Consider the following 26,928-nt stretch of genomic DNA (forward strand, 5'->3'; position numbering starts at 1 on the left):
AAAAAAACAATTAGCAACTTGCACACATCATTACTATTATTATACAATTACATACTATGCCTACATGATTAAAACTCTTTAGAAAATGTATGAACAAAATGGGAATAACAATTGGGAGGTATATAAATTAAATGAATGCAAGATGAATCAATTTCAAGTAGAGTATTACATTCTGGGAGGGTATTGATATAGTGCTGTCATGCTATAAAGGGATGATTTAAGATGGAAATGTGGTAAAAAATAGAAAAAAAATACAGTTGAGGAAACAGTCGAGTTCACATGAATTTCAGCAGTATGTCAAAGGCATATTATTCAGTAGTGAGTTGCACAATCAGCCAATCCCAGCTAGACTTTGTGCATGTTTTGTCCACACAACATATTATTGTGTGCACAGATTCAGATGACCCCGTCTCGTAACTACACTTTGTTCTAGTATGGAGATTCTCAGTGTGTGGTACGGGTACCACTAGTGGTATGCAAAAGATTCACTGCCCAAGTACAGTTCAGTTGCAGTTAACATGGAAGTTAAATACATTTGCATTTCCTCTTTAGCCATTTGTTTTTAAACATTTAGATTTTTTTTTTACTTTTGTGCAGTACATTTTAATTGAATCATTAAATTATTATTATTTTTTTTATTTCAGCACATTGTTAGAGATCCCATGCCATATTTCTTTTCATAATCTTCGATATCCTTTGATAGAGTATGCAAGATCATTTGGGTTGAAAATGCCCAGGATACCCTTTATGAAGCTATTCTAGTTGGTCTTTTACACCTAGCAATTGAGACGGCCAGATTTCTTTTTATTTGATATGTAAATAAGCTTTGTCCTGATTGGATCTTTATTAATAATTTAAATATGGAAAACAGCTCTGCTGTGATTGGCCCTAGTGATATGGTGTCTTGTGTCAGCCAAGCCATCAGAGCGAAGTCACCTTTGGATCCTTCTATGTGGGGTCTTACTATCATTGTGAAGCAGAATTCGCCAAGCGTTGGATTATTGTAATAGTGAAGTTAGCTCGTCTTCACTAATAGTGACTAATAGTGACTAATAATCACTAATAGTGAAGACGAGCTAACGGCGGAAGTGGGTGAAAAAACAAATACAATTTGAGAGGCTGGTCCTACACTCCTATTCATTTGAATATCGACGTTCATCACTCATGCACATTTTGACGACAATGACCGCAAGCTTTGATATTTCATCCACAGTTACATTAGAAATTATAAATATAGTTAAGTATTGTTGTAAAACCCAAAATATGTATACTTTATAGACTGCATTTGTCTGGCTTGGTAGCAGCTGAGACTCACTTGCTTATAACCCAGAAACGCCATGTTGCTGTTCAGTTCAGTTGAGTGCGTGGGTACTGACCACGAAGTGGGCAGGTATCTGAATAATTAGTAACTATCTACATCACAAACACACTGAATGCAAAAGGCAAAAAATGACATAAGTCTTGCAAAGAGACCAGATCAGATTTCCATCAACAAACCACATAGATGTCACTTAAAACCATGTCACAGACTCATTTTGACCTATGCTGTGCATAGAACAGTAGGGAAAAAATTGGATTTTGATGGCGTGGGACCATTGTTTAAATTATGCATAATTTTATAGTGGTTTCGAATAATATTAAACATATTTTAGCAATAAAACCTTTGTCTTGTTTTTGATGAACACAGGCTACTACACTGCTGTTCATCATGAATTGTACTTCGAGAGCAAAGTACTGTATTTATTTTAGGTGGTACTTGGTGTAAAAATGTACAGAACCACTTTCAGTTAATACCTTTATTACCCTGCAATTTAATCAAATTATATTCACGATTTAAAAGACCAACACATTGAAACTTCACACTGCTTGGTTTTCACTTATCACACAGGTTCAACGGCAGAAGAGCACAATCTTAAAACACTATTGAATATTTATAAAGCAGAGGCCCTCAGATACTTTATCTTGGTCACTTAATGATAATCAGAGCATTGAGTATCACATAACATGGACACACAAAACTGTGGCTGGGCAATGAAAATAAAATTGGCAAAAGAAAATGATTTAGCATTCCTACAGGTTCACGTAGTAAAGAAGAAGAAAAACAAAAAGAAAAAAGAAAAAAAAAGGTTTCATTTGGATCCTGAAATCCCCAGTGTGTTTTCAGCTCTAGGCTCAACTCATGACATGAGCAGCTTGTGGAGTGCGGGGCTGCATATTTGTTGAAGTAGTATGACATTTGCATTCATGTCCCGCTCGGTGTTGCCATGAGAAGTGAACACTTGAAGGGGGGGGGGGGAATCTTGATTTGTTCAGTGTATCACTTCATGGTGTTTGTCCCCGAGTGGCGAAAAGAAATAAGTTCTGTAGACATTTGAGTCCAAGTTGAAATTTTTTGTCTGATTGAGGGGATTCAAGTAAGCATTAGCTGTCAGCTTGTTGATCTTCAGTCGAACTCAGGCATACACTTAAACCACTTGGCCATGTGGCCCTGCCTCCTGAGGTGTCTGTCCTGCATGTTTGAGTCCAGAAGGCCGTCCGTGTAGTGACTGTACTCGCTGATGGCGTCTTCCACTCGAGTGATGTACAACCAGCTTATGGCTACCCCAAAGAACTAAGGAGACAAAATGAAGGGAAGGGACAAGACAGCCACATGTTATATATTGCACATTGACAATCCCAACTTTGTAGGAACAGTTTGGAGAAGACTCTTTTCAAATTCCCAGCGCACTTCAACATCTGGTCAAGTCTTCCCAGGAGAGTGGAAGTCCAATTTAACAAATTATTATGACCAAATGCTAAAGGTATCTCAAATCAGAATTATGACTAGTCAGAATCAAATTGTAGATATCTCAAAGCGGAATTACAAATATCTACAATTGAGTGGCAGATATCCGTTATGGTTAATAGTAAAATGGTAAATGGAGAGCGGTTATATACCTTCACATCATTACGGTGCCCAAAGCGCTTTACAGAGGCTCATATTCACCCATTCGTGCACGCATTCACACACCAATGGGCGGGCTGCTGCCATGCAAGGCGCTGCCAGTGGCTGAGATTCAAACCGCTGACCCTTTGGACACCGGACACTGCTCTACCAACTGAGCCACCGCCACCCATAGCTATGGCTGCAAAGGGGACACCCTCCTTTTGCAACTACAACAGGTGTCCCAATACATTTGCAGAGATGGGATGGGATCAAGTCACACACGTCTAAGTCAAAGCCATTATGTCTTGGGAGACTCCAGTCGAGTCACAGGACAAGTCAAATCCTGTGATAAGTCAAATCAAGAGAAGACCAATAAGGTCAAATAATGATATTGGCCAATTTATCAAACCTGTATACATGTACAACACCTCATGTCTCAAGAAAAGTCCTGAGTCTCAAGTCTCATTTCTTTTGTCATCAAAACAGTTACAAGTCGACTCGAGTCCAAGTCACAATGACTCAAGTCCCCATCTCTGCCACATAGTGTATACAGAATAGTTTTTTTTTTAAATATGTAACAGATCCAAGAGACAAATACTAAATCTGACATTTAATTAAAGTGTGTGTTTCCTGTTCAATGTAACGGACTGACCAGTCAAACACTGTTGAAACGTACACGAGTCAGAAATGAATCAGATGAGCATGAAATCAATTTCACTATACATAGACGTTCGTCGGTAGGACCTGGGCCGAAGCAATTTAAATCCAATCCCACAGTCATCAATCAGCTTTACAAAGACTGTCGAATCAGGAAGCATGCTTGAAATTAATATGCGCCAAACTGCCAAGAAAGTAAAATTTTCTACTGGTAGTTTGGATTTAGCACAGCAGGCTTCTTTGTCAGATTTTCCCTGACTGACACTTTGTGATCCGAGAATGTATACACAGTAAATGAAATGAAAATATTGATACGGTGTAGGGTGTGTGTGTGTGTGTGTGTGTGTGTACCTGAGGCAGCAAGATCCCTAGCAGCAGCACCGCCATAATCTTGTAGTTGTCTGTCAGCCAAATGAAGAAGGCGTCGGTGCAGCCTCTGATGTGTATCATGTCGACCAGGTCCAAGCGCTAACGAGGCAGCGACAGCGAACGAACGAAACCAAAGAAAAGAACATCAGACGAGGAGGACAAATGTGCTGGCCCCCCAGTGCCTTATTATTTTTAGCTTTAGATAATATTTTAGTACTGTGTTCTTACATTCAATTAAATTTATAGATCCAGACCGGATTCCTCTTCATTGATTTGGCCAATGGCATGCTAACTTTTCTAGAAATTATTTTTCTGATTGGATATAATTACCTTGGTTCAAGCACCAGCTGTTACACCACATGATGCTTTGGCACACAATCAACAGCCAGCAAATACATTTCAATGAGAACACTATTGTTGTTTTTCACGCTGTAGTGATGATTTTTTTTATTTTTTATAAGTTCAGGATTGGTGTCACAAAAGATACAGTTTAAATCCAAACAAGTTTTCCCTTGCAAAGTAAACCCCCTGCAGTCTAACACTTTTCCAACCTTTTCTCTCACTCGAAGGTTTCTTCAGGGATCGTCCGCAGCTCTGTCGTCACAGCCATCTTGATGATGTTAACATATTGAAAAATGGTCACCTTGATAATCCCTTTAACTTGGGAAAGCGTTAACAACAACAACAACAAACCTGTCAGCTGCTCGGGCCATTGAGACCAGGTGCGTTGTCATGGTGAAGTCGCCACGAGTTGTCCTGCCACAACTCTCACCTCTTCTTGTGTACTGAACAAATGCAAAAGCCGCAGGATCTCTCTGTGGATCTGCTGGTTGATCGTATGGCCCATATTGAAGTGGAAAACTCAGTTTGTAGTTTGGGTTTGAAATATATCTTTTGTGACACCAGTCCTGGAACCTTTGACACACCTCAAATATGTCCGTAGTCTGAGATAACAGATCCAAAACTAAACTAAAAGTGCCACCAACTGATCAAATAATTCTCTTGAAAAGTGTTTGTCAGAAAGAATGTGTGGGCAGCAACAGACATTGAGCACATTTCAACAAGAGTAGCAGGTGCAGTGTTTCTGTGGCACTTGAAAGCTAAACACACTCACTGCATGACTGCACGCTGACTTAATGATGTTTACCTTTGGCTGACACTTTTAAATGATACTCCTGCTGCCAACACATGCAATACCACATCTGTAAAAATAATGGTTTTACATTCATTTGTCAAATTCATCAGCCGTACCTCTTGTCCCAACACCTTGTGGCCGCACAGTGTGTTTGCTACTTCATTTGGCTGCAGAGGAGAAATGAAATGAAGAAAATGAGTACACTAAACATTAATGTGAGAAAATCTTGTTAAATAGAAGGAAAAATGTCTGCCACAAAGATTCAAATCTACTGTATATCCCCAAGATGAGCTCCTACCAATCTGACCGTCTGGCACAGAAGAGGAGATGATTAATCATTTTGTCACACTCGCTTCTAATGGGTTTAATCATCAGACCTTAGCTGCATCACTTTGAACAATAGGATATAATTTGGAGGAACACAGGCCAAAATAATATTGCATACAATATAATTAGCTTCAGTAAACTCATATGAAACACTGATTAGAAAACAAGTGGGAATGAGCATCATGTCAACTGAGCTAAGAGAAAAGACCATCTAGGAAACTCATCGAGCTCGTTTTTGAATCATTTCGTAAAACAGACGGAACATAATTGCAATGATTACAAAGCACAATTCCTGACAATCCGCCGACATCCCACGGAATCACAGCTGTGGTGTCCTTGAGCAAGACACTGATACCCCGAAATGCTCCCCGGGCGCTTCAGCTGCCCCCTGCTCCAGTGTGTTCCACTAACGTGTGTATGTGGTCACTGTGATGGGTAAAATGCAGAGAACAAATATCGTGTGCATGCATGCATGTTCATGACAATAAAAGACTCTTCTTCTTCTATTCTTCTTCTTCGACTATGGCCAGAACATTTCAAAGGGCAGGATTATGGTTTGGCAGCCCACCCTTGACATTTGAGTAGCAGGAGTGTGAATATTGCATTTGCTCATATCAATGCCCCACAAGGGGATACTTGAGCAAATTGGCAGTCCTCCAGACTTGGGACTCATATGTGCTGAATATCTGCACAAATTACTCGGTAGGGTGATGAATTTCCAGACATATGGTTATCAATTCAGCATTTGACTGGCCGGCATGCCTGCACAGAGAGCAGCTGCCTACACGTCCTTTGAGTCGAAGTGTGGGAGTGCCAGCTTGTAGTAACAGATGGGATGAATTTCCATGTGGTGGTGTGTGGCTTTTATTTATTACTCCGCATATGATGGTCATTTGTGCTAAGTCTCAGGGCCATGAAAATTGAGTTTTAATGGATGAAAACAACAAAAGGAAAGGAGGTGAGAGTGGAAGTGATAGCCTGAGGACAGTGGTTCTTAACCTGGTTTCGCTGAGGCAGTCGCTGGGGTTCAACGGAGGACTCGACGCACACAGTGCGTGCGTGCGTGCATGTATCCGTAAGAGCCTTTTTACACTCCATTTGGAATGCCGTGTTCATGCCGTTCAAAATGCCACACTGTGTCAAGGTGGGTGTTTACCATTCCGGCGCTGCACCTTGAGTTGAAATGCTTTGTTCTTTTTTAAACTAGCTTTATTTAACAACATTTCAACAATAGACTTAAGTTGATAGCATGAACATTTATCTCACAGGGCTGACAGTAGGTTACTGTATGAACAAATTTGTTATGAGTTCTAAAAAATACATGATATTAACCTTGTGGGGTGATCATAGTTAGCCACATGTCCTCCCATCACCCCTGAGAGAGCGGCGTCACCCATGATCGCAGCGATTCTCTCCTCGAACGGGGTGAGGCCCTCCGCGCCGGTTCTTCCGCCTTTTTTTGGGCACACTTTGGCGGTGGGCAGCTGGCTTCCGCTTCACATCCACCTTAATGTCTGACCACTTCTTTTTTAGTTCAGCGTGTGCGCGCTATTCGGTCTCCACAGCATTGACAGCCGCACACGCGCTGTCCCATTCACTCCTCTTTCACGTGTTGTTAACGCCGTAGGACAGCATGCCAAAGAGGATTTTCTTGCGTGCCTCCACTTCATTGAGCAACTTCTCATTCAGAGAAATTATTTTTCATCATTACCTTGCTCATTTTCCTTTTTTTCTGATCATGCAGAGATCGGCATCTCAGGTGCAGGGTTCATTTAAATATGATTTGCATATTCAAATGTGGACAAGGAGGAGTCGGCTCCTCCAACATGTGCGCTAATTTCCACGTTGAATAGAATGTACGAAGGAAATGTGCTTGGATTCATGAGTACGCAGAGTTTCATACATCTGAATATTTTTGTGCGTGCAACATTTTCTAGATTTGAGCGTACGCCATGTTTAAGGAGGAAATCCGCGCAAGTCTTTGTACATGAGGCCCCTGGTGTTGATATTACAGAGATCAAATACCATTTGTTGTTTTGTGTGGGTGAAAAATGCTTGAGAATGTGTCCTGCATGGCAAAGGCGTAATCATTATCATGATCCATGAGAAGCACACGATTATGGCCGTGACTATAATGGTATACACAAAGTGAACCATAGGTTCTGGTCTTTGCGGACACGTAAATATATGTTCAGGACAGATGAAATTATGCCCTTTCCGACCACTTTGGGAAATGTTAATAGCTTGAAATAAAACAGGGGTGTCAACTTCTAGTAATTTTCTCAAGACTGACCTTTGCTTCACTTGTACCAATTCCTTTCCTTATGTTGGTTTGTGTTCCACTCACTAATACAAAATGACCACCATAACTGTCTGCAATTAATGGCACTACAAAACATTACACAGATTCACAGCGATATATTGCCTTGGCGTGAATGTTAAGACTAGAAAAAGAATGTTAAGACAAAGAAACAAAGTATACATTGATGCTCATTACTTTAAACTGCTTGACCCTCCAGTGAGACTGAAAATGGCCAATCGTGGGTGCCCCAGCAGCGCTATTCCTTTGAAACAATCAACTTAGTGGGTGAGGTGAATGTAAAGGGCTTAAGATAAGCTTTATTAGTCCCGCAATCGGGAAATTTGCTTTACCCAGAAAATAACGACGCACAAACTAGAAGGAAGCACTGATTTTCAAAAATTAATAATAAGGTAAGGTAAAGTACCTGTAGTATAAGGACTTGGCCTTGGAATTGGTGTTTTCGTTGTTCCGTTTGTTCCATGAGTTAAACTTCTGGAGATTACTTTAGCTTCCACAACTTTTTCATTTCTGAAGTTTAAGCACATTGTGATGTAACAAATTTGTGTCCATCCATCCATTTTGTGTCCCTCTTATCCTCACTAGGGTCGCGGGCATGCTGGAGCCTATCAAAGCCATCTTCGGGCGAGAGGCGGGGTACACCATGAAGTGGTCGCCAGTCAATCACAGGGCACATATAAACAAACAACCATTCGCACTCACATTCACACCTACGGGCAATTTAGAGTCTTCAATCAACCAACCACACGTTTTTGGAATGTTGGAGGAAACCGGAGTGCCCGGAGAAAACCCACGCAAGCACGGGTCGAACATGCGAACTCCACACAGGCGGGGCCGGGATTCGAACCCCAGTCCTCAGAACTGTGAGGCAGATGTGCTAACCAGTCGTCGACCGTGCCAAATTTGTGTCATGTTGCTAAAAATATGTCATTTAGCTACTCACCTTGGTATTGCAGCAGGTATAAGGCACCCCACAGGCCAGTGGACCCCGTGCAGAACAGTTATGGTACATGTTGACTGACCAGTCTTTATACTCTTGGCCGCCACAACACTTAAACTTTGAGAGAAAAGACAGGGAAGAGAATGTTCAATAATCAAAATACTCAGGAACAAACTGATTGAGAAGACAAATTGAAAACAGAAGGCTTCTGTACTTATGTACTTGGCACGATACCAGGAAGATTTTGGGCTGAAAGGACATATACAGTTAATAACAAGACAATTTGCATGCAATTCTGAGCCTGTGTTTGGTCTCTCTATGAAGTGAAAAATCAGCCACATTACAGCCAACAACACTAGATGGCGTGGAACACAATTGGTTGGAAGCGAGCCAAGCAACTAAGCTACCAAGGACAGATCTTAAAGATCTGCCCCCGGAGGATTTATTGCATATTTATGTGGATGGCTCATCACAAAAAAGACCAAATGGTATGAATGCTACGGGATATGCTATAACTATGACAGAGTTTTAAAGGCAGGACGATTACTGCCAAATTATTCAGCACAAGCAGCTGAACTAGTAGCATTAACAGAAGCATGCAAATTGATGAAACATAACGGAGTGACTATTTGGAAAGATAGTCAATATGCAGACAAAGTAGCTCAAGAAGCAGCTGTCGGTATGCACGACACATTTTCAGGAGACCAAAAAATAGATGAAAACACACGACTCTAAAACACAATATTAAAAGAAAAGAAAAAAAAAAAAAAAAGTGCACCAGAAAAAGAAAAAACATTTTGGAAAAATAAAGGTGCAATAACAAATTATGACGAAATAATTTGTAGAGAAAAATGTAAACCCATCCTCCCGAAAGGCTTGTTTAAGTGGGCAGCAATTATGAGTCATCAGCCTTGCCATGTCTCAAAAGGAGGGATGGTACAGATAGTGGAACAACACTTTGTAAATAATATTGTTGAGAAAACAGGACAAAATTTAGACATCCAGTTAAAGCCCCAATGTTCATATCATCCACAAAGTGCAGGAATGGTGGAAAGAACGAATGACACTGGGAAAAAAAAAAATAATTTTTTTTTTTAAATGCATGACTGAGACAGGAAGGTCATTGCTGGATTGTTTGGATCTGGTCACAAATGTACATGAGAATTGCAGGACAGTTAAGTTCGTTTGAAATTCTGTACGGAAGACCATTTCAATTACCCATTGTAGATAGCCCGTTAAGTCCTGAGCAAATGGAAGAAATTGATTTAAGTGGCTATATGAGGGGTGTTATTTAATGACAAGGAAGTGACTGTCTAATCAAATGCCAGATGAATCGCTACCAGAAGGCCAACCTCCCATCGAACCTGGAGACTGGGACCTGATCAAAGTGATCAAACGTAAGTGTTGGTCCAGTTCGCGGTGGGAAGGTCCATTCCAAGTGTTGTTGACGACCCCAACTGCTGTGAGGATTGTTGAATGATTTTCTTGGATCCATTTGTCACACTGCAAGAGACAGGTACCACTGACAAGCAGCTCGCCCGGTTGTGGGGCGGAGTCTGACTACAAAGGGGGTTAGGCATATAGAGCCTATCCGTCTCAACGTCAGTGAAGAGAGGTGCTTGCTCCATAGAACTCCCCCAACTTCTTAGGAGCTGTGAAGTTGCAAGCATCGAGCAGGAAGTGACAGAGGGTATCCAGCGCCCCTCCCGCATAAACCGGAGGGTAAAGTGCGATCCAAACCACCGGGGGCCGTCCTTCTTTTGTCCTTCTGAAGGGGCAAGAGTGAGAAGTGGCACAGAAGCAGAATAACACACATTTGGTCAAGAATGGGACAAGAATACTGTTGCAAAAAGAGAAGTGCTAGGAACCTCTCCCTCTCAGAAGATAGAAAGATGATTGCTTTTTGGCTTAAGAGGAAACCAGGAATTGAAAAGACCATGTGTCATCGCAAGAGCAATATTATGTATAGTATGTTGTGTGTGGTGTTAATGATTCCACCACTGCTATGGCTCTTGCACAGAAGGGAAGAAAATGGTATTGATATTGGCAAAAGACCACGATTTGTGGCCAAAGAACATCATGACATACTCCATGAAGGTTGGAATGTATCACATATATATTTAACGAATACATGGTACAGGTACGTTTCAATGATTGTAAAAGGAAAAAAATTATCCAGTTGTTACGGATGTACAAAGATGCCTGCTTCCTCAATGCACCCTGCACGAGATGCAATGTCTATTTTTATAAATACTAGCATTAAAACATGGGAAACCAATAATGAAGAAATGAATGACATGGGGATTATAGTTTTATAAAATCAAATAGTTCTTGATATTAACTGCGGGATAAGGAGGAGTTTGCGCCGTGATCAATGAAACATGTTGTACACATATTTCTGGAAATGCTGGAGACAGACAGGTAATTGCTGATGTCATAAAAATAATGTAATATATATTATATATACATATATAAATGCTCAATCCCAAGATTAGGTCAACAAAAGTTGGAATCCTTCGACATGGTTTACATCTGGTAGATGGATAAGTGTATTGGGGAAAATGATAAATAATTGTTATATTGTTGTTGTTTTGTTTATTTGCTGGATGTATCTTGCATGCCTTTGTAACATGATGTCCAAAATCGTACATGGCACTGTCACTGGATTGATATTGAGTGATGAATATATGACTTTGTTGAAAGAAGAACAATATGATGATTGTGAGACAAGAACTTGAAGTACATCAAGGATAAAATACATGTTAAGGTTATTGTCATGAAAATCATTGTGAAATGTGACAGTATGATGAGTAATGTATTTGTATTTGATAAACAGGAGGGAAATGATGGGGAAAATGGTATATATTATTGCATAAAAATATAGTGTTGCTGTAACTGCATTAAGATGATAGCACACTTGCTCACTGGGAACTAGAACAGTTTCGAAAAGTACTACAATGCAGATTCCGCAAGGTAATAAACCCCCACACCCCCATTCAGAAACCAGATCCTGAAAAGGTAATAAAATGTGAAACCACCTACTCAAGCTTAATAAAAAGGGCAAGAGGGGAAGCAGATGGCAGAAAGGGTCCTGCTCGCTGAGAGAGAATGCTTTCTCCTCTTGCGCAAGAGAAAAATCCTGGCTCAGGTTGTAGGTTTGTCTCTCTATAGTCTCTTTGAGGTGCATGCTAAATTGAGAATATCTGTAGGATTACAGATTAATTGACAAAAAGGTGATGTAACAGTGGTAAAACTCACCCTGTCCCAGCTTTGTTGCAGCGATAAAATTCTAAGTTAATGATTATTTGCTAAAAACAAAGTATCAGTTTGAACATTAAATATCTTGTCTTTGCAGTGTATTCAAATAAATATAGGCTGAACATTGTCAACCTATATTTGTATATATATATATATATATATATATATATATATATATATAGTCTGCATGACCACCAGGGCATTGTATTATGTTTTCATTTATGCTTAACACAACATCCCAACTTCATTGGAATTGGGGTTGGAAAACAAAGTAACTCGCACTTGCGCCGGCTAACCACTGATGGAACAAAGGTGCTAAATTCTGTAGAGTGGGGGAGGGTGACTCATTTTGTACGCCCAACTGCGTCACTGGGCGCCATTTTAGCAACGCCCTCCCAAAAATCTGGAAAACTGAAATGGTGAAAAGGTTTGACACTACATCGCTACAGTTGAATACTACATAGTTCTCAAGTTATTGGCAATTATCTCCAGACATTGACAATATAATGTATTTAGAAACAAATCTCTAAATTCACTTTATAGGGTCTTTAATTAAAATGTATTTGCGAGGAGACCTTAATTTGTACAAATGTTTTGCATGCTTTGAACATTGAACATTCCTTCCACATTACAGTGGGCCTCATCAACTATTCGGGTTTCAATTTATTCTTCATTTCGGTCAATAATGCAGTGTAGTTGAAGGCGGAACTAATTGGTTTCGTACTTGTAGTAGATGACTTGAAAAAGTATATTTTAGAAAACAGTCAACTTGAAAATTGAAAACGAAACTATTTATGGCCCATGTTGAGCACTCAAGTAAAAAATATATGTGGCAGACACAGTACTGGCGGATGGCCTATTCCCAGGCATCTATTTGCAGAGAGGCGATGCACACGGAAATTAAGGCACATGAATTAGAGCGGACGCCACTTTTTGTGGATACAGTGTTTTATTTATCTAGTTATTCATTAAAATGCTCCTGCGATTTATTGAGGAGAGAAATAGGGGCAGTTTCAAACATTTATCCTACATTCAAGCCCTTTTCAAGCCATCTTATACGACCCAATTCCAATTAAGTTGGGAAATTGCATAAAACGTAAATAAAAACAGAATACAATGATCTATATATCCGAAAAATTATTGAATAAGCAGGGTTCGCCCCCAAAAGAGAAAAAAACAACAGGAAAGAAAAAATGGAAACAAACTGGAAAAAAGAAGGGGAAAACATCTGCACAGATGTAAATCCGAGGGTGTCGGGGGTCCACTGTACAGTCAGTTCTAGTTTTGTTTAGACAACAAAAGACAAGACAAATTCATTAACAGCAGAGGTCACACACTGTGAATATTGTTCTAATGGGACAAATTGAGAACAAATTGAATCAAGCAACACCTGCTGATTTTTGATAAAGTGTGTCTGTCAGTAAGTGTGAACAGCGCAACTTGGCAGCCACAGTACAAGCTGTGCTTTGTTGCCCTTTTACCAGATGAATATTTTAACAAGTGGGAAAGTGAGCTTAAGAAAACAGAAATGAGATAAAAAAGACAAGAATGAAAGGAATAAGTCTGCTCCGTTTAGTACATGCTTTCTCAAGTGGTGTGATCAGTATGCAGACATGATGCCATGAAGTTGAACTGATGATGAACTCTGTTAACTTATCCTCCTTCAAAACACTGTTTTGTTTTTTTTCTAGCTTATTTTTTCCAAAACTAGGGGGCAGTGGAGGCCAAAACAATTCTGGTACAATTACTTTCTGTGACTGCAGCATAAGAGTAAAAAGAAAGGGAAAAAAACAACACTTTCACTGTATACTGCATTGTAATCAAAGGCTGTATTTCTGCTGTTAATGACAATGTAAAACGATTTGTGTTCATGTAGTTGAGGGGATTGTGCTGCCGCAGAAAACCAAAGTGAGATTTTCACTCATTAATTTTCCATACCGCTGATCCTCACGCGGTTTGCGGGCATGCTGTAGCCTATCCCAGCTACCTTCGGGCAAGAGGCAGGATACACCCTGACCTGGTCCCCAGCCAATCAAAGTGCACATATAAACAAAAATACCATTCACACTCACGCTCACACCTACAGGCAATTTAGAGTCTTCAATTAACTTACCATACTTGTTTTGGGGATGTGGAAGGAAACCGGAGTACCCGGAGAAAACACACGCAGGCACGGGGAGAACATCCAAACTCCGCACAGGCGAGGAACCCAGGTTCCTCAGAACTGGGAGGCAGATGTGCTAAGCAGTCGTCCAACGTAGCACTCAAAGAGAGATACGGTATGTATCTCTTGAAACTAACATCAACACAACCAAGACTTGATTCCCTGAAGAATGACTGGACAAAGAGTTTATTTACTGATGAAATGACTCTTGACTATTGTTCCATTCATGGTTGGATTAATCAAAATGTCCTTTCCTGGGAGACAATCCTCGGACGCGCTTCTGCACAGGGAGTAAATTATTTTCTTAAGTACACTGCCAGGCCACCCGCCTAACGGACTGAATGATGACTGGCTGTTCACTAGCAGCCGGAACGACTAACTGGGCCGCTAATTGCCCACCCGGCAGCGTGTTCGGCATGAAAATCCATGTCATCCCTGCCTTTGTCAAGTTAAATCACCAGAAAGTAAAAACCTGTTGTTGCTTCCATTTTAATAAATTGTATATTAAGATATTGATTTATAAGGTTTGTATAACTCATCGAGGCGTATGGTGGGCATATTTTGTGGACATTCAGCTGGTAATCACAGTGCAGTCGAATTGGCAGTTATCATATCCGATTCTTATCCACACGACTGAGGCCAAACTCAGCTGTTGGGATATCCAATTCAGTTTTTTCCCCTGCTGCTTTAATGCTTACCTGTGCCACTTGGGGGAAAAGTACAATATAAACTGCATCACTTTAACCATGTTGTACTAGGGTTAGAGAATCTTGGAAATAGCATTTTACTGCAAAATATGACAAATTGATGGGGGCCAGTAAAGGTGAATGAGGATTGAGACATACTGTTCACCTTTAACTGTGAATGTGTTTAATGGAGGATACCAGAAGAATGTAGTACAAAGGCACAATCGTCATGAATAATTATTCATTTTTGTGTGCATATAAATGTTCTTGTTGCTCACACTGTTCCAACCAGAAAGATGGTGCTGATAGACAAATCAGTACGAGCACATAATGAAATGTTAGTAGACCAGTTCTTGGAAGAGTAATTTTTTAGTGGGAATTACAGAAATGGATTGAGATGAAACTATGACATGGACAGGCCAATTATTATGTTCATTGTGAGCTGTAACAGCTTAGAAATAACATATACACAGTATGTATGTGGGGAAAAAAATTATCATAATAATAATAACATTAAAAAAAACGCAGAATGGGAGCACCAACAGTCGTGCAACTGTAACAATATATCAGAACAATGAATCATATGATGTGATGAATGGATTCTTCCCACCTACGTTGAGGCAGCCTACTCGCCTACTCTGACACACTTAGCCAACGACTAATCAATAACTCAAGGCGTATGTAGCGGATGTGCCTGAAGCAGGAGAAAGGCACAGTGACTGACCGGCTCCTCTACAAGGCAACCAGTAACCACACACTTGGACCACACTTCTGATTTACTCATTAAATTTACAGTCAATTGGAGGAATAAATTATATATATTAAGGCTTCTTTACACTCACGCGGGCGGCGACTGCGCTGACGTCACTATGGCTATCCCGTGCGCAGTTTGCCTTTATACTCGAGCGCAACCCACGCGCGTCTTTTTGAAAATGTGCTGCAGTTCTCCTCCAAGTCGGGGGGTGTCGCTACGGCTGGCACTGGCTAGGACACCACAGGGTGGACTTTAATTCGAATTTTATCGCCAATACCACTGGCCGTCCCTCATGAGTTTCCACCTTCGCTGGCATGCCAACGCCTCTAAACCTGCCGCCGCGGAAATTTCACGCCAGGAGATCGCTGACATTTGTGCATCTTTGTAATTTTTAGTGCTCGCATCGTAAATATGTGCATCTTTATGATGCGAGCACTACCTCCTTGGACAGCCTCTCCTCAATCTGTTCCATGTTTTGTATTTTAAAGATGGTGGTATTGAGGAACCAAGAGGAAAGCTGAATACATAATCACAGCATGTGACTAAAACAGACCAATCACGAGAGATGATCTCGGTGGCATTTTGCACGCATCAAGTGTCGCATAGAGGCCATGCGGCCCAATGCGTCGGTCACGTCCTTGAATGATCTATTTACATGTTTATATGTGTAAACTACTGAGTGTTAGATTCATTTGTTTACAAAACATTTAAAGTGCTATTTAAACACTGCAATGCCTAAATGGCATTATTGGGGCCTATCCTACTGGCCTGGAGACTAGGTGGGGACCTGATGGTGATTCGTCTCTGCTGGTTGTAGAGATGTCTCCTGGAGACAAGCCGGGTTCCCGGGTTGTCACAGTGAAATCTAACATGTTCGATTTCATTGGAGACCTTTTGGTGACTCCTCTATACTATGTAGCTTAATGTCACAAAATTGCACTCAATTGTCACCAAAATGGACGCTAGCATTTTCCTCTCCATATGCTCACTATATAGAAAAAGCCTAACGTTGCTTCATGTCACAAAACTGTGATCAATCGTCACAAAAATGCATATGTACATCTCTAACTATGCCCATTTCAAGCTCTGAAAATATCAGAATGATCGCCCCAAATTTTTTTATTTTATGGACGTTAAGTTTTCCTTATTAGAGGACTGTCCTAGTGTCCATGCTTCACCAAGCTAAGTAAGGCGCACGCTCACTGCACGCAAACATACATTATATATTTTAATTTAAATAATATATATACTTTATGGAGGGCTATTTTTGCGTGAATTGGCTGTCACGTTGTCTGGAGACGTCTCAGACATCTTCCAAGTGAGAGCGGTAGTATGTTTTTAAAAAGGCAGCGGGAGCAAAACTGAGTTCGGTTACACTTTGTTGAAGTATTTAACAATGTACTCACGTTATTTTTTGATCAATCCTCATCCACAAATCCATCAAAGTCCTCATCTTCTGTATCCCAAATAAACAGCTGGGCTCGTTGTTGTTTTTTATGTTGTTAAATTTATTTTGGCCCTAAAACAGTATTCCTCAGTGAATGCAGAGTACAATCAGTTTGGTTTAATATGTCAGGAAGAACCTATTCTAAAGGTGGGTTAGAGTTTGCATCGAGGCACCTTTTCTAAGCATTTTTTAGAATTCGAACAACCCATGCTCCAAGTACTTCCGAGTCAGATAGGAAAGTTCCAAAACAAAAATCGGACTGAAAAAAGGCAGACAAGTGCTTTCTTTTTCTTTGGCACCATCTTCATGATATGCATTACAGACACTGACAGAACAGAAGTGGAACACTGTCACCGGCATATTTGATTAACAGAAAATCATTTTCCTCCAAACAAAATTGAACGAGGCAGGTGTATGCTACAATATTAGTACATTACTTGTATTGTTAGCTTTTCTTCAAGCAGCGAACCTGCTAGAGAAGGGATTACCAACATGGTGCCTATGAGTACCAGGTAGCCCCCAAGGGTCACATGAGTGGCCCACAGGCCTGTTCTAAAAATAGCTCAGCAGTGACAGAACATTGTGATTTCTGAGGAATATTGAAGTGATCATTTGAAACACCCGGACTCACCCCTCATTATTCTCGGGGAATTTAACAAAGCTAAACTCAACCACTACCTAAATACAAGCAGCACATCGACTGTCCTACCGGGGAAAATAACATTTTAGACCACTCCTTTTCTATGCTAAATAACACATACCGTGCCAAACCTCGTGCAGCACTCGGCTCGTCTGATCACTGCTTACTTCACTTAATACCGACATACAGGCAAGAACTTAAATGCGTGAAGCCTACAGTGAAAACAGTGAAAAGGTGGACCAATGAAGAAAAGATAGAACTTCAAAGCTGTTTAGACTGCACAGACTGGAGTGTCTTTGAAAATTCAGCTGGCAGCCTGGATGAATATACGGACACTGTCACATGGCATATTAGTTTCTGTGAAGATGTGTGTGTACCAACAAAGTCATTTCGCACACTCAATAACAACAAGCTGTGGTTTACTGCCAAACTTAAGCAACTTCGCTAAGCTAAGGAAGGCACATATCAAAGCGAGGACAGGGCCCTGTATAATCGAGCTAGAAACCAGCTGACTAAATAAATTAACATTGCAAAGAGAAACTATGCAGCAAAGTTGGAAAAACAGTTTAGCCCTAACGACTCTAAATCAGTCTGGCATGCGTTCCAATCGCTGACCAATTACAAGCGACGACCACCCCAAGCTGAGAACAATGGCACACTAGCCAACGAAAAGGACAGTTTCACACCCCAAACCCATCCGGCCGCAACCCTGACCACAATCACACCTCGGACTTTTGCGTTAACTATACATGAACATGATGTGAATCTTCAAACAACAAAAGATTAACAAAGCGGCAGGCCCAGACCATGTGTCCCCATCCTGCCTCAAAGTCTGCGCGGACCAGCTCGCTCCAGTCTTCACACAGATCTTCAATAGATGTCTGGAACTGTGCGAAGTACCATCCTGTTTCAAACGCTCCACCATCATTCCAGTCCCCAAGAAACCTACAATCTCTGATCTAAATGACTACAGGCCTGTCGCTTTGACATCTGTGGTCATAAAGTCCTTTGAACGTCTCGTGCTGGACCCCCTCAAGAGTGTCACAGGTCCCCTGCTGGCCCCCCTACAGTTTGCCTACCGAGCGAACAGGTCTGCGGATGATGCAGTCAACATGGGACTCCACTTCATCGTTGAACACCTCGACAGTGCCTTGCTAGCCTTTTTTTTGTTTTTGGTATTTTCAGTGGACTTTTTGTAGTCTGCCTAATCTTAATGCATGAGGGGTCTTTCTCCAGACTATTCATCGCAATGTGCTTTGATTAAAGCTGGTGAGATCTTCTGCTTCAGGCCGTTTAATGGTGCATAAGTATGGCACAGTTGGAAGCTGGTACAGAGTGACGGCTGCAACTAACGTTCCAAGTTTGCAAAAAGTAAAGTTTACCCTAGCATGTATTGGTTCTGGCTTGTAATACTCATTGCTTAGTAGTATTGTTTATGGTGTTTTATCATAACCACCGCTTCAAACACAAGTTTTGATGCATCAGCACATGAAAATCTGACTGTACCTTTATCTGAACGTAGTCCATGATGTTTTTGAAGTCCAAGTCATCATAGTAGTTAACTATGCCTCTTCGTATGTTCTTGTTCAGCAAATCCACAGTCTGTCAGCAAGGGAAGGATTAAAATCAAACAAATTTAGACTTTAACATAGAGATGTGAGTGTCATGTTTCAATCATTGTGTCAAATTTAAGCCAGAGTGACAGGCTTGTCTAGGTAAGTCCTGGTTTGTCAAGGTGACTGATCCAATCAAGTGGAAAAGGAAAAGTGACAGTCTCACAGCCCACATCTGCCAGCTGCAATCTGGCGTGGCATGATTACATCAGGCTAATGTGTCCAAAATTCCAGAAAGAGAGAGTTCTGTGTGGAAGGTAGTTCACGTCACTTTTCATTTGTTTCCATTTAAAAACAGTCCATTAATTGTTTCTGATACATCAGAAAGCCTTGTCAGCAGTGGTGCGTATGTGCACGCATGTGTCTGCACGAGAGTGTGTGGGGTCCTTGCAGAGTTCTAGCAAATAAAAACCTCAATTCCAATGAAGTTGAGATATGTAAAACGTAAATAAGAATACAATGATTTGCAAACCCTTTTCAACCTATGTTCTAGGGATGCACGATAACTATCTGACTGATAAATATCGCGCTGATATTGGATAAAATGACTTCACACCCCTAAGTCTGATATAACAAAAGGAACTGTCCCATTCAGTGGCATGCTGGTCACTGGAGGCCAGCAAAGTGGCTGCTGTTTCTTTGGCAGTCATGAATATTTTGATTAAAATTCTTCGACGACAACACCAAAAATAGTTAATATCCACAGTAAATTAGTATATGATCACAAGCACTTGCTGAAATTATGATAATTCACTGACTTTTGAGTTTTTAACTTAGATGCCCCCGGCCATTTATGTCCTCGGAGCGCAGCTCTCAGCAAGACTCAACAGCCGACGAAGCAGCAGACTCGCGTAGCAGCTCAAGCCCACAGAGGAGCAAGCGGGGGCAGTTTGACCACATGCAAAATCACGGTTGTTGCAGTGGGCTAACAACTAAGGTAAAAGGTAATCCATGCATAATGCCACTCCTATCCATATTCCTTTCCAACATTCACTCACTGGACAAAAAAAAACCAAAAACAATAATCTATAAATGGAATTAACATCATAACACATAACGGCCCTCCATCGTCTGAGAGAGCATCCACTACGTGCGTCTGCTGGCTTCGCTCAACACCAACACTGCACCCTGCCGCCGGCCGTCTTCACCCAGCCACAAATTCAAATGTCTTTAAATAAACATGAATGAGGTACATTTATTGTACCAGCGTATAGTGACAATAAAAAGACATTATAGCACCAGTTCAATTATATATAATATAAATACATAGGGGGTCCCTGCTAGAGCTTTCTAGCAGTTTATTATTAATATATCAATATAAAAAATTATATTGTTATCGGTTTCGGTTTGGAGAATTGGATTGATATTGTTGGAAAAAAAGTTATTGTGGATTCCTACTATATTCAATTGAATACACTAAAAATGCAAGCTATTTAATGTTCAAACTGATGAACTTTGTTTTGTTTTGCAAATATTCACTCATTTTGAGTCTGATGCCTGCAACACGTTCCAAAAAAACTGGGACAGGGGCATTTTTTACCTGTGTTACATCACATTTTCTTTTAATAACACTCAGTAAGTGTTTGAGAACTGAGGACACTAATTGTTGAAGCTTTGTAGGTTGAATTACACTAAATTAAGCAAACTTCAGCGGCACGGTGGACGACTGTTTAGAGCGTCAGCCTCATAGTTCTGAGGACCCGGGTTCAATCCCCGGCCCCGCCTGTTTGGAGTTTGCATGTTCTCCCCGTGCCTGCGTGGGTTTTCTCCGGACACTCCGGTTTCCTCCAACATCCCAAAAACATGCATTAATTGGAGACTCTAAATTGCCCGTAGGCATGACTGTGAGTGCGACTGGTTGTTTGTTTCTATGTGCCCTGCGATTGGCTGGCAACCAGTTCAGGGTGTACCCCGCCTCCTGCCCGATGATAGCTGGGATAGGCTCCAGCACGCCCGCGACCCTAGTGAGGAGAAGCGGCTCAGAAAAAGGATGGATGGATGGATAAACAAACTTCAGTTTCTCGACAGTCCGGGGTCTCCGTTGTCATATTTTGTGCTTCATAAATGTGCCACACATATTCAATGGGAGACGGGTCTGGACTGCTGGCAGGCCAGTCTTGTACTCTCACTCTTTCACTACACTGTTGTAACACGTGCAGAATGTGGCTTGCCATTGTCTTGGTGAACTAAGCAGGGACGTCCCTGAAATAGACATTGCTGGGAAGGCAGCATACTGTATGTTGCTCCAAAACCTATAACTACCTTTCAGCATTAATGGATGTGCAAGTTACCCATGCTATGGGAACGAATACAGCCCCACACTTCACAGATGCTGGCTTTTTAACTTTGCGCGGATAATGTGGATGGTCCATTTCTTCTTTGCCCCAGAGGACATGACATCCATGATTCCCAAAAACAGTTAGAAATCTGGACTCGTCAGACCAAAGCACACTTTTCCACTTTGCGTCACTCTATCTCAGATGAGCTCAGAATCAAAGAAGCTGGCAGCGTTTCTGGGTGTTTTTGATGTATAGCTTTCGCTTTGTATGGTAGAATTTTAACTTGCATTTGGAGATGTAGCAATGTTCTGTGTTAACTCACTGACAATGGTTCCTGAGCCCACATAGCAATATCCTTTACACAATGATGGCGGTTTTTAATACAGTGACGCCTGGGGGGAATCAAAGGTCATGGGCACTCAATGCTGGTTTTCGGCCTTGCTGGTTACGTGTAGAGATTTCTCCAGATTCTCAGAATCTTTTGATATTGTTCACCGTAGATGATGAAATCCCTAAATTCTTTGCAATTGTATGTTGAGAAACATTTTTAAACTGTTGGACTATTTCACAAAGTGGTGACCCTCACCCCATCCTTGCTTGTGAAAAACTGAGCCTTTTCAGGGATGCTCCTTTTATACCGAATCATGACACTCCTCTGTTTCCATTTAATGGGCTCACCTCTGGAGTGTTCCAAACAGGTGTTTTGTGAGTATTCCTCATCTTTCCCAGTCTATTGTTGCCCCAGTCCCAGCTTTTTGGTAATGTGTTGCATGCATGAAATTCAAAATGACAGAATATTTAAAAAATAAAAAGTTATTCAGTTTGAACATTAAATCTTGTCTTTGTAGTATATTCAATTGAATATAGGTTGAAAATGATTTGCAAATCAATGTATTCTGTTTTTCTTTACAGTATACACAACATCCCAACTTTGGAATTTGGCTTTGTACTATTTTAATTAGGCTTAACATTTCAGTGAATACCACTGATTAGTAATTTTAATGGGATACCTTACATCAGCGGTGTCAAACTCATTTGTGTCAAGGGCCACATTGTAGTTATGGTATATGATGGCCTCATATTTCATATACACTACAAATTGATGGATAACTTGTTTTGAAATCAAAACCCAGTAAAACATTGCTTGTTCTACTATTAATAAATGTATTTTAAAAGGGGGATTGATAACAAAATATGCTTGCAATATCTTAATGTTATTAAAAGTGAAGACAATTCGAAGTTTTGGTATTTTAGCAAGATACAGAAAGTCCACACACATGATTTGCTCTCGCGGGTCACGTTAAATGATCCGGTGGGCCTGATCTGGCCCATGGGCCTTGTGTTTGACACCTGTGCATTACATTCTTACGAAATCTTTCTTTTCACAGAGATGAGAATTTGTGGTGGGGATTGAATGACATGTATGGTGTAGTTAACCAGAGAAAGACCGATCAATTGAAGTCATAGTTAAAAATAGAAAGTCACTTGTATGAAACTTTCCTCCTAAGTACTCACCTGGTTGCGGAACACCAGTGCCAGAATTCCTCCCAGCAGCTCCAGAATGAGGCACACCGTCAGTGTGTACATAAACTGTATTGAATAAGACAGCAATTATCAGAACAATAGCGAAGGTGAGAGTAATGCCAAGTTCAGACTACAAAAATGCAGCCCGAGTTTGACCCGACAGATACGTCGCAGACAAACATTCACTGTCGGGGCCGATCATTTGAGTTATGAGTCCACGTTAAAGCTTTGTTAGCCTGTGTAGTGGCACATAATTAACGATTGCCAATCTGGCATCTAGGACCCCTCACAACAACGGCGTAGAAAGTCTGCCGTGTCAGAATTTTTGTTTTTCGGCAGTGTGACATGTCCTACATAGTCCTATAAATGTTCACAGACACTGACCAATAGTGTGACGGCGTGCCCAAACAAACTCCCTGACCCGCACGTTCGCGCTCTCTTTTCTGCTAGGTGCAGGTGCCGGGAGCGTGTCCCATGCGCTTGCTGTTCCTGTGGAGCCAAGCCTTCCGCACTCAGAGGTAATTCGGATTGACTCGCGTATCCCAATGACAAAACGAATCCCGAATATGAATTCTCGCATTCAAATCAAAATGAGTCAAAGAATACAACAATTATTTTATTCAGACAAGCGCTGCATTGCTGCCCAGGGGCACTGTAATTTTGGCTTAGTGCGCACTGTAGCTTCAGAGAGATCTCCATAAAGTTTGTTTATATATAAAAAAAAATTTTTTTAAAAAGACCTCTCCGCTGAAAGAGGCTTACTTTTAACCACGCCCTCTAATGAGGTCCATGGATAGCAGGGAAGTACCACAACGAAAGCGAAAAAGGAGCCATCGCTGGTGAAGGTGACCACAGCATGTCAGCAAATTTAATGGGAGAAAGGTTATCCAACACAACGTAAAGGTACAGTGGCTTGGTAGCCAACAGGCTAAGTAGTAGCAGGCTAGCTGGAAAAGCGGAAACCTGGTCCAGTCCACGAGGATTTATGGCACCGACGAGCGCAAAATAGACCGGGGAATCTACCTGTGGCCAAGGTACAGCGGATCTTGGTTAAAGTAAGACTCTGTGTGGAGATGCGGCAGCTAAAACACATCAGTCAAAGCGTGCCTTACTGGTTCAATAGATGATTTTCAAATAATCAAATTGGATTTTTCCATTTAATGGACTATTATTTTGGATTAGTACAAGGCGTAACAATTCAATTGGGATTCGCAAGTCATTCATTACTGTCAATACCAATAGCGACAACTACTACTGACCATTTTATTAACATAAAAAATATAAACTACCTAAGGGGCCAAAGTTCTTAGGGCACTACTCACCACCTTCAGCAGAATTAGATTATCCCTGAGTGATGCCAAAACGCCAATGAAGGAAACAATAAACATCACAATTCCCAGGAGGATGAGAATCAGAGCAGGGGCCAGAAACACCCCCTCTAGAGTCTTGAAGCGCTGCCTTTCCACCTCAGCATATATACCAATTGCCAGGATGAAGGCACCTATCAGCTGAAAACACAAAAGACATACACTAGAATTAGTCTAATACCTGGAATATGATGCAAATGTGTTCCTAGTTGTGTGCGTGTGTGTGTGTGTGTGTGTGTGTGTGTGCGCGCGTGCGTACATGTGTTTGAAGGGGACAGGGAAAAAAAACACTGCCACCCATCAAGTCTGAAATTTAGGGCTCCAAGTAATGATTATTTCAATAATTGCTTGATTGTTTTTCGATTTGTCGAATCGGATAAAAACATTTAATTTTCAGTCCTTTATCCACATAAACATTCACATATTATACACATACATATACACTTTTACACACACACACATATCCTCTCTCATTGTCCATTTGAATACACATTTCACTCAAAAGGATCTTACATACAGTAAACACAGAACATTAAGTGTCAATCGGCCATCTGTTTATGCACAAATAGCCTGTTAAGTTGTCTTTGAAAGACAACAGCTGCAGTCTTCGGCACAGAAGATTTTTCTTTGTGTGAGAGAAAATGAAGCCATCTGCGTGCTATGTGATATGGAATTTATCTCAAGGGACTTAATAGCAAAGTTTTGATCATTGAGAGTCTTAAGTTAGGTAGTTTGGTATCTCACTGTGACTTTCCTCCTCCAAGAATAAAAATGACCTATAAGTGAGGTTATTACTGCCAAAAGAGGGTCAGCCAGTTATTAAATCCAAGGGTTCACTTATTTTTCTTCTCCCTGTCCTGTGAATGTTTACATGTTATGTGCTACAAAAATATGAAAACATATAATTGTGTAACTCTCTTAATTCTTGTGATTTAGATGAAGAGCAGACTACAATTTGTTGCCAATTTACACAAAAAGACCAAAGAGTACACATAATTTTACTGTACTATACTGTACAATGTTTATTCATGTGATTGTGGTTTCCAGTAGTGTAAAATTGCATCCTAATCAGAGCTGTGTCTATTTTTAGGGTTAATAACATTACTAGCCACATGAATCCTCATGCTGTAGCCAGTCTATGAGAATTTCCCATTATGTGTCAGAATTAAGCAAGCGACTTTAAGGCCTAGTTATGTTGCACAGGTGATTCTGTTCTTTACAGTATTTAGTTGTGCAGTAAACTTCCACTGGAAGATGCAATGAACAGCTTGAAGCCTCTTTTTTTGGAAAAAGTGTTACTACACTCACTATTCGCTATCTGCCACTCACCAAACTGTTGCGAAGTGAGTTGCGTTCGCTGCCATCATACAGTGCTCATGCCTCTCATTTTTACTCGCAAGTCAAAGCAACAGGGAGAAAACAAACAAACAAAACAAAACAATCGGACGAACGACAGCTCGTATCTCCAAAAAAACTCACAGGTCAGGTCACTTGTATATATAGGCACCACTGTACAATGTTATTATTGCGATTATTATTATTATTATGAACAGTTCTTAATATGATGCAAAAAAGTTTGACACCACTGCAAACTACAGGGCGTTTGGAAAGTGACTGTGCACTTCCATTTTTATTAACCAAATAAAGTGCTCAGTGACTTTGCAAACACCCTTGTAGAACCACATGCTGACAGGCTCGAAACTGAAATCTTGGTAAACACTTATATTTATTTAAAGATAAGCACACTTCACAAAACAGACATAGGACCAATCTTGTTGGTTGGTAGTAAAACAGTTGACGAAACTGATGTAAAAAGTAGGGATAAGCAATTTCTCCTCGTGTTTACACTGAACTTCAGGTGATAGCAGCTAGGGTAAAAGTGTAGTAGAGGGTGTGGCCATTTTGTTGTGGGAAACCGTTGGAGAGTAATTCTCTCGCTTACTACTTACTGTTGATTGGGGGGGGGGGCACTTTCGACAACTTTTCTTTGTAGACACAGCACGCACACGCCAAAAAAAACAAAAAAACTCAGCAGCCGGGAAGTTTAAAAAAAAAAAATCCCCGACAACATTCAGAATGACAAAAATGACTTACCCACCAAAGGATGGCGTAGGAGAAGAGGATGAATTTGAGAACAACGTAGGAGAATCTGTGACAGTAGCGGGTTTGGTCATTGTTCGCCATTGTTAGTGGAGACGACTGCGCGGGTCCCTCGCTGTTCTGTGTCGTTGTGGCCACTCACTTCCGCCTCTGCCCGACTGCACACCTGGAGGCGCGTCCACGCTGATGGACACGGGGGCGTGTTCACGGTTGTTACACACTTTACTTTTCAAAGTAAAAAAAAAATAATAAGAATAATTTTTAAAAAATCTTTTAAAGCAGGGATGTCAAACTCATTTTACTAATATGGTTTCACTTAGATGGCTGTTATGGGCGTGGAACCATAAATGTCGCTTCATTCTTACATGTACGCAACAAATCTGCGGATAACCAGTTTCGAAATTTGAAGTCAATGAAAATAC

At 40.9% G+C, this 26,928-nt stretch overlaps 1 protein-coding gene across 1 annotated transcript; it reads right to left on the bottom strand.

Moving 5' to 3' along the window:
• On the bottom strand, nt 1-26,650 carry tspan15 (tetraspanin 15). The gene is made up of 8 exons (XM_061666762.1): nt 26,501-26,650; nt 24,362-24,547; nt 23,031-23,105; nt 19,130-19,225; nt 8,678-8,791; nt 5,204-5,254; nt 3,935-4,051; nt 1-2,611 (listed from the first exon to the last, which is right to left on the bottom strand). The coding sequence occupies exons 1-8, from the start codon at nt 26,588-26,590 to the stop codon at nt 2,444-2,446; spliced, it is 897 nt and encodes a 298-aa protein (XP_061522746.1). The 5' UTR covers nt 26,591-26,650; the 3' UTR covers nt 1-2,443.
• Nucleotides 26,651-26,928: the final 278 nt, after the last annotated feature.

The sequence above is a fragment of the Phycodurus eques genome, chromosome 2 (assembly GCF_024500275.1).
Source record: "Phycodurus eques isolate BA_2022a chromosome 2, UOR_Pequ_1.1, whole genome shotgun sequence".
NCBI lineage: Eukaryota > Metazoa > Chordata > Actinopteri > Syngnathiformes > Syngnathidae > Phycodurus > Phycodurus eques.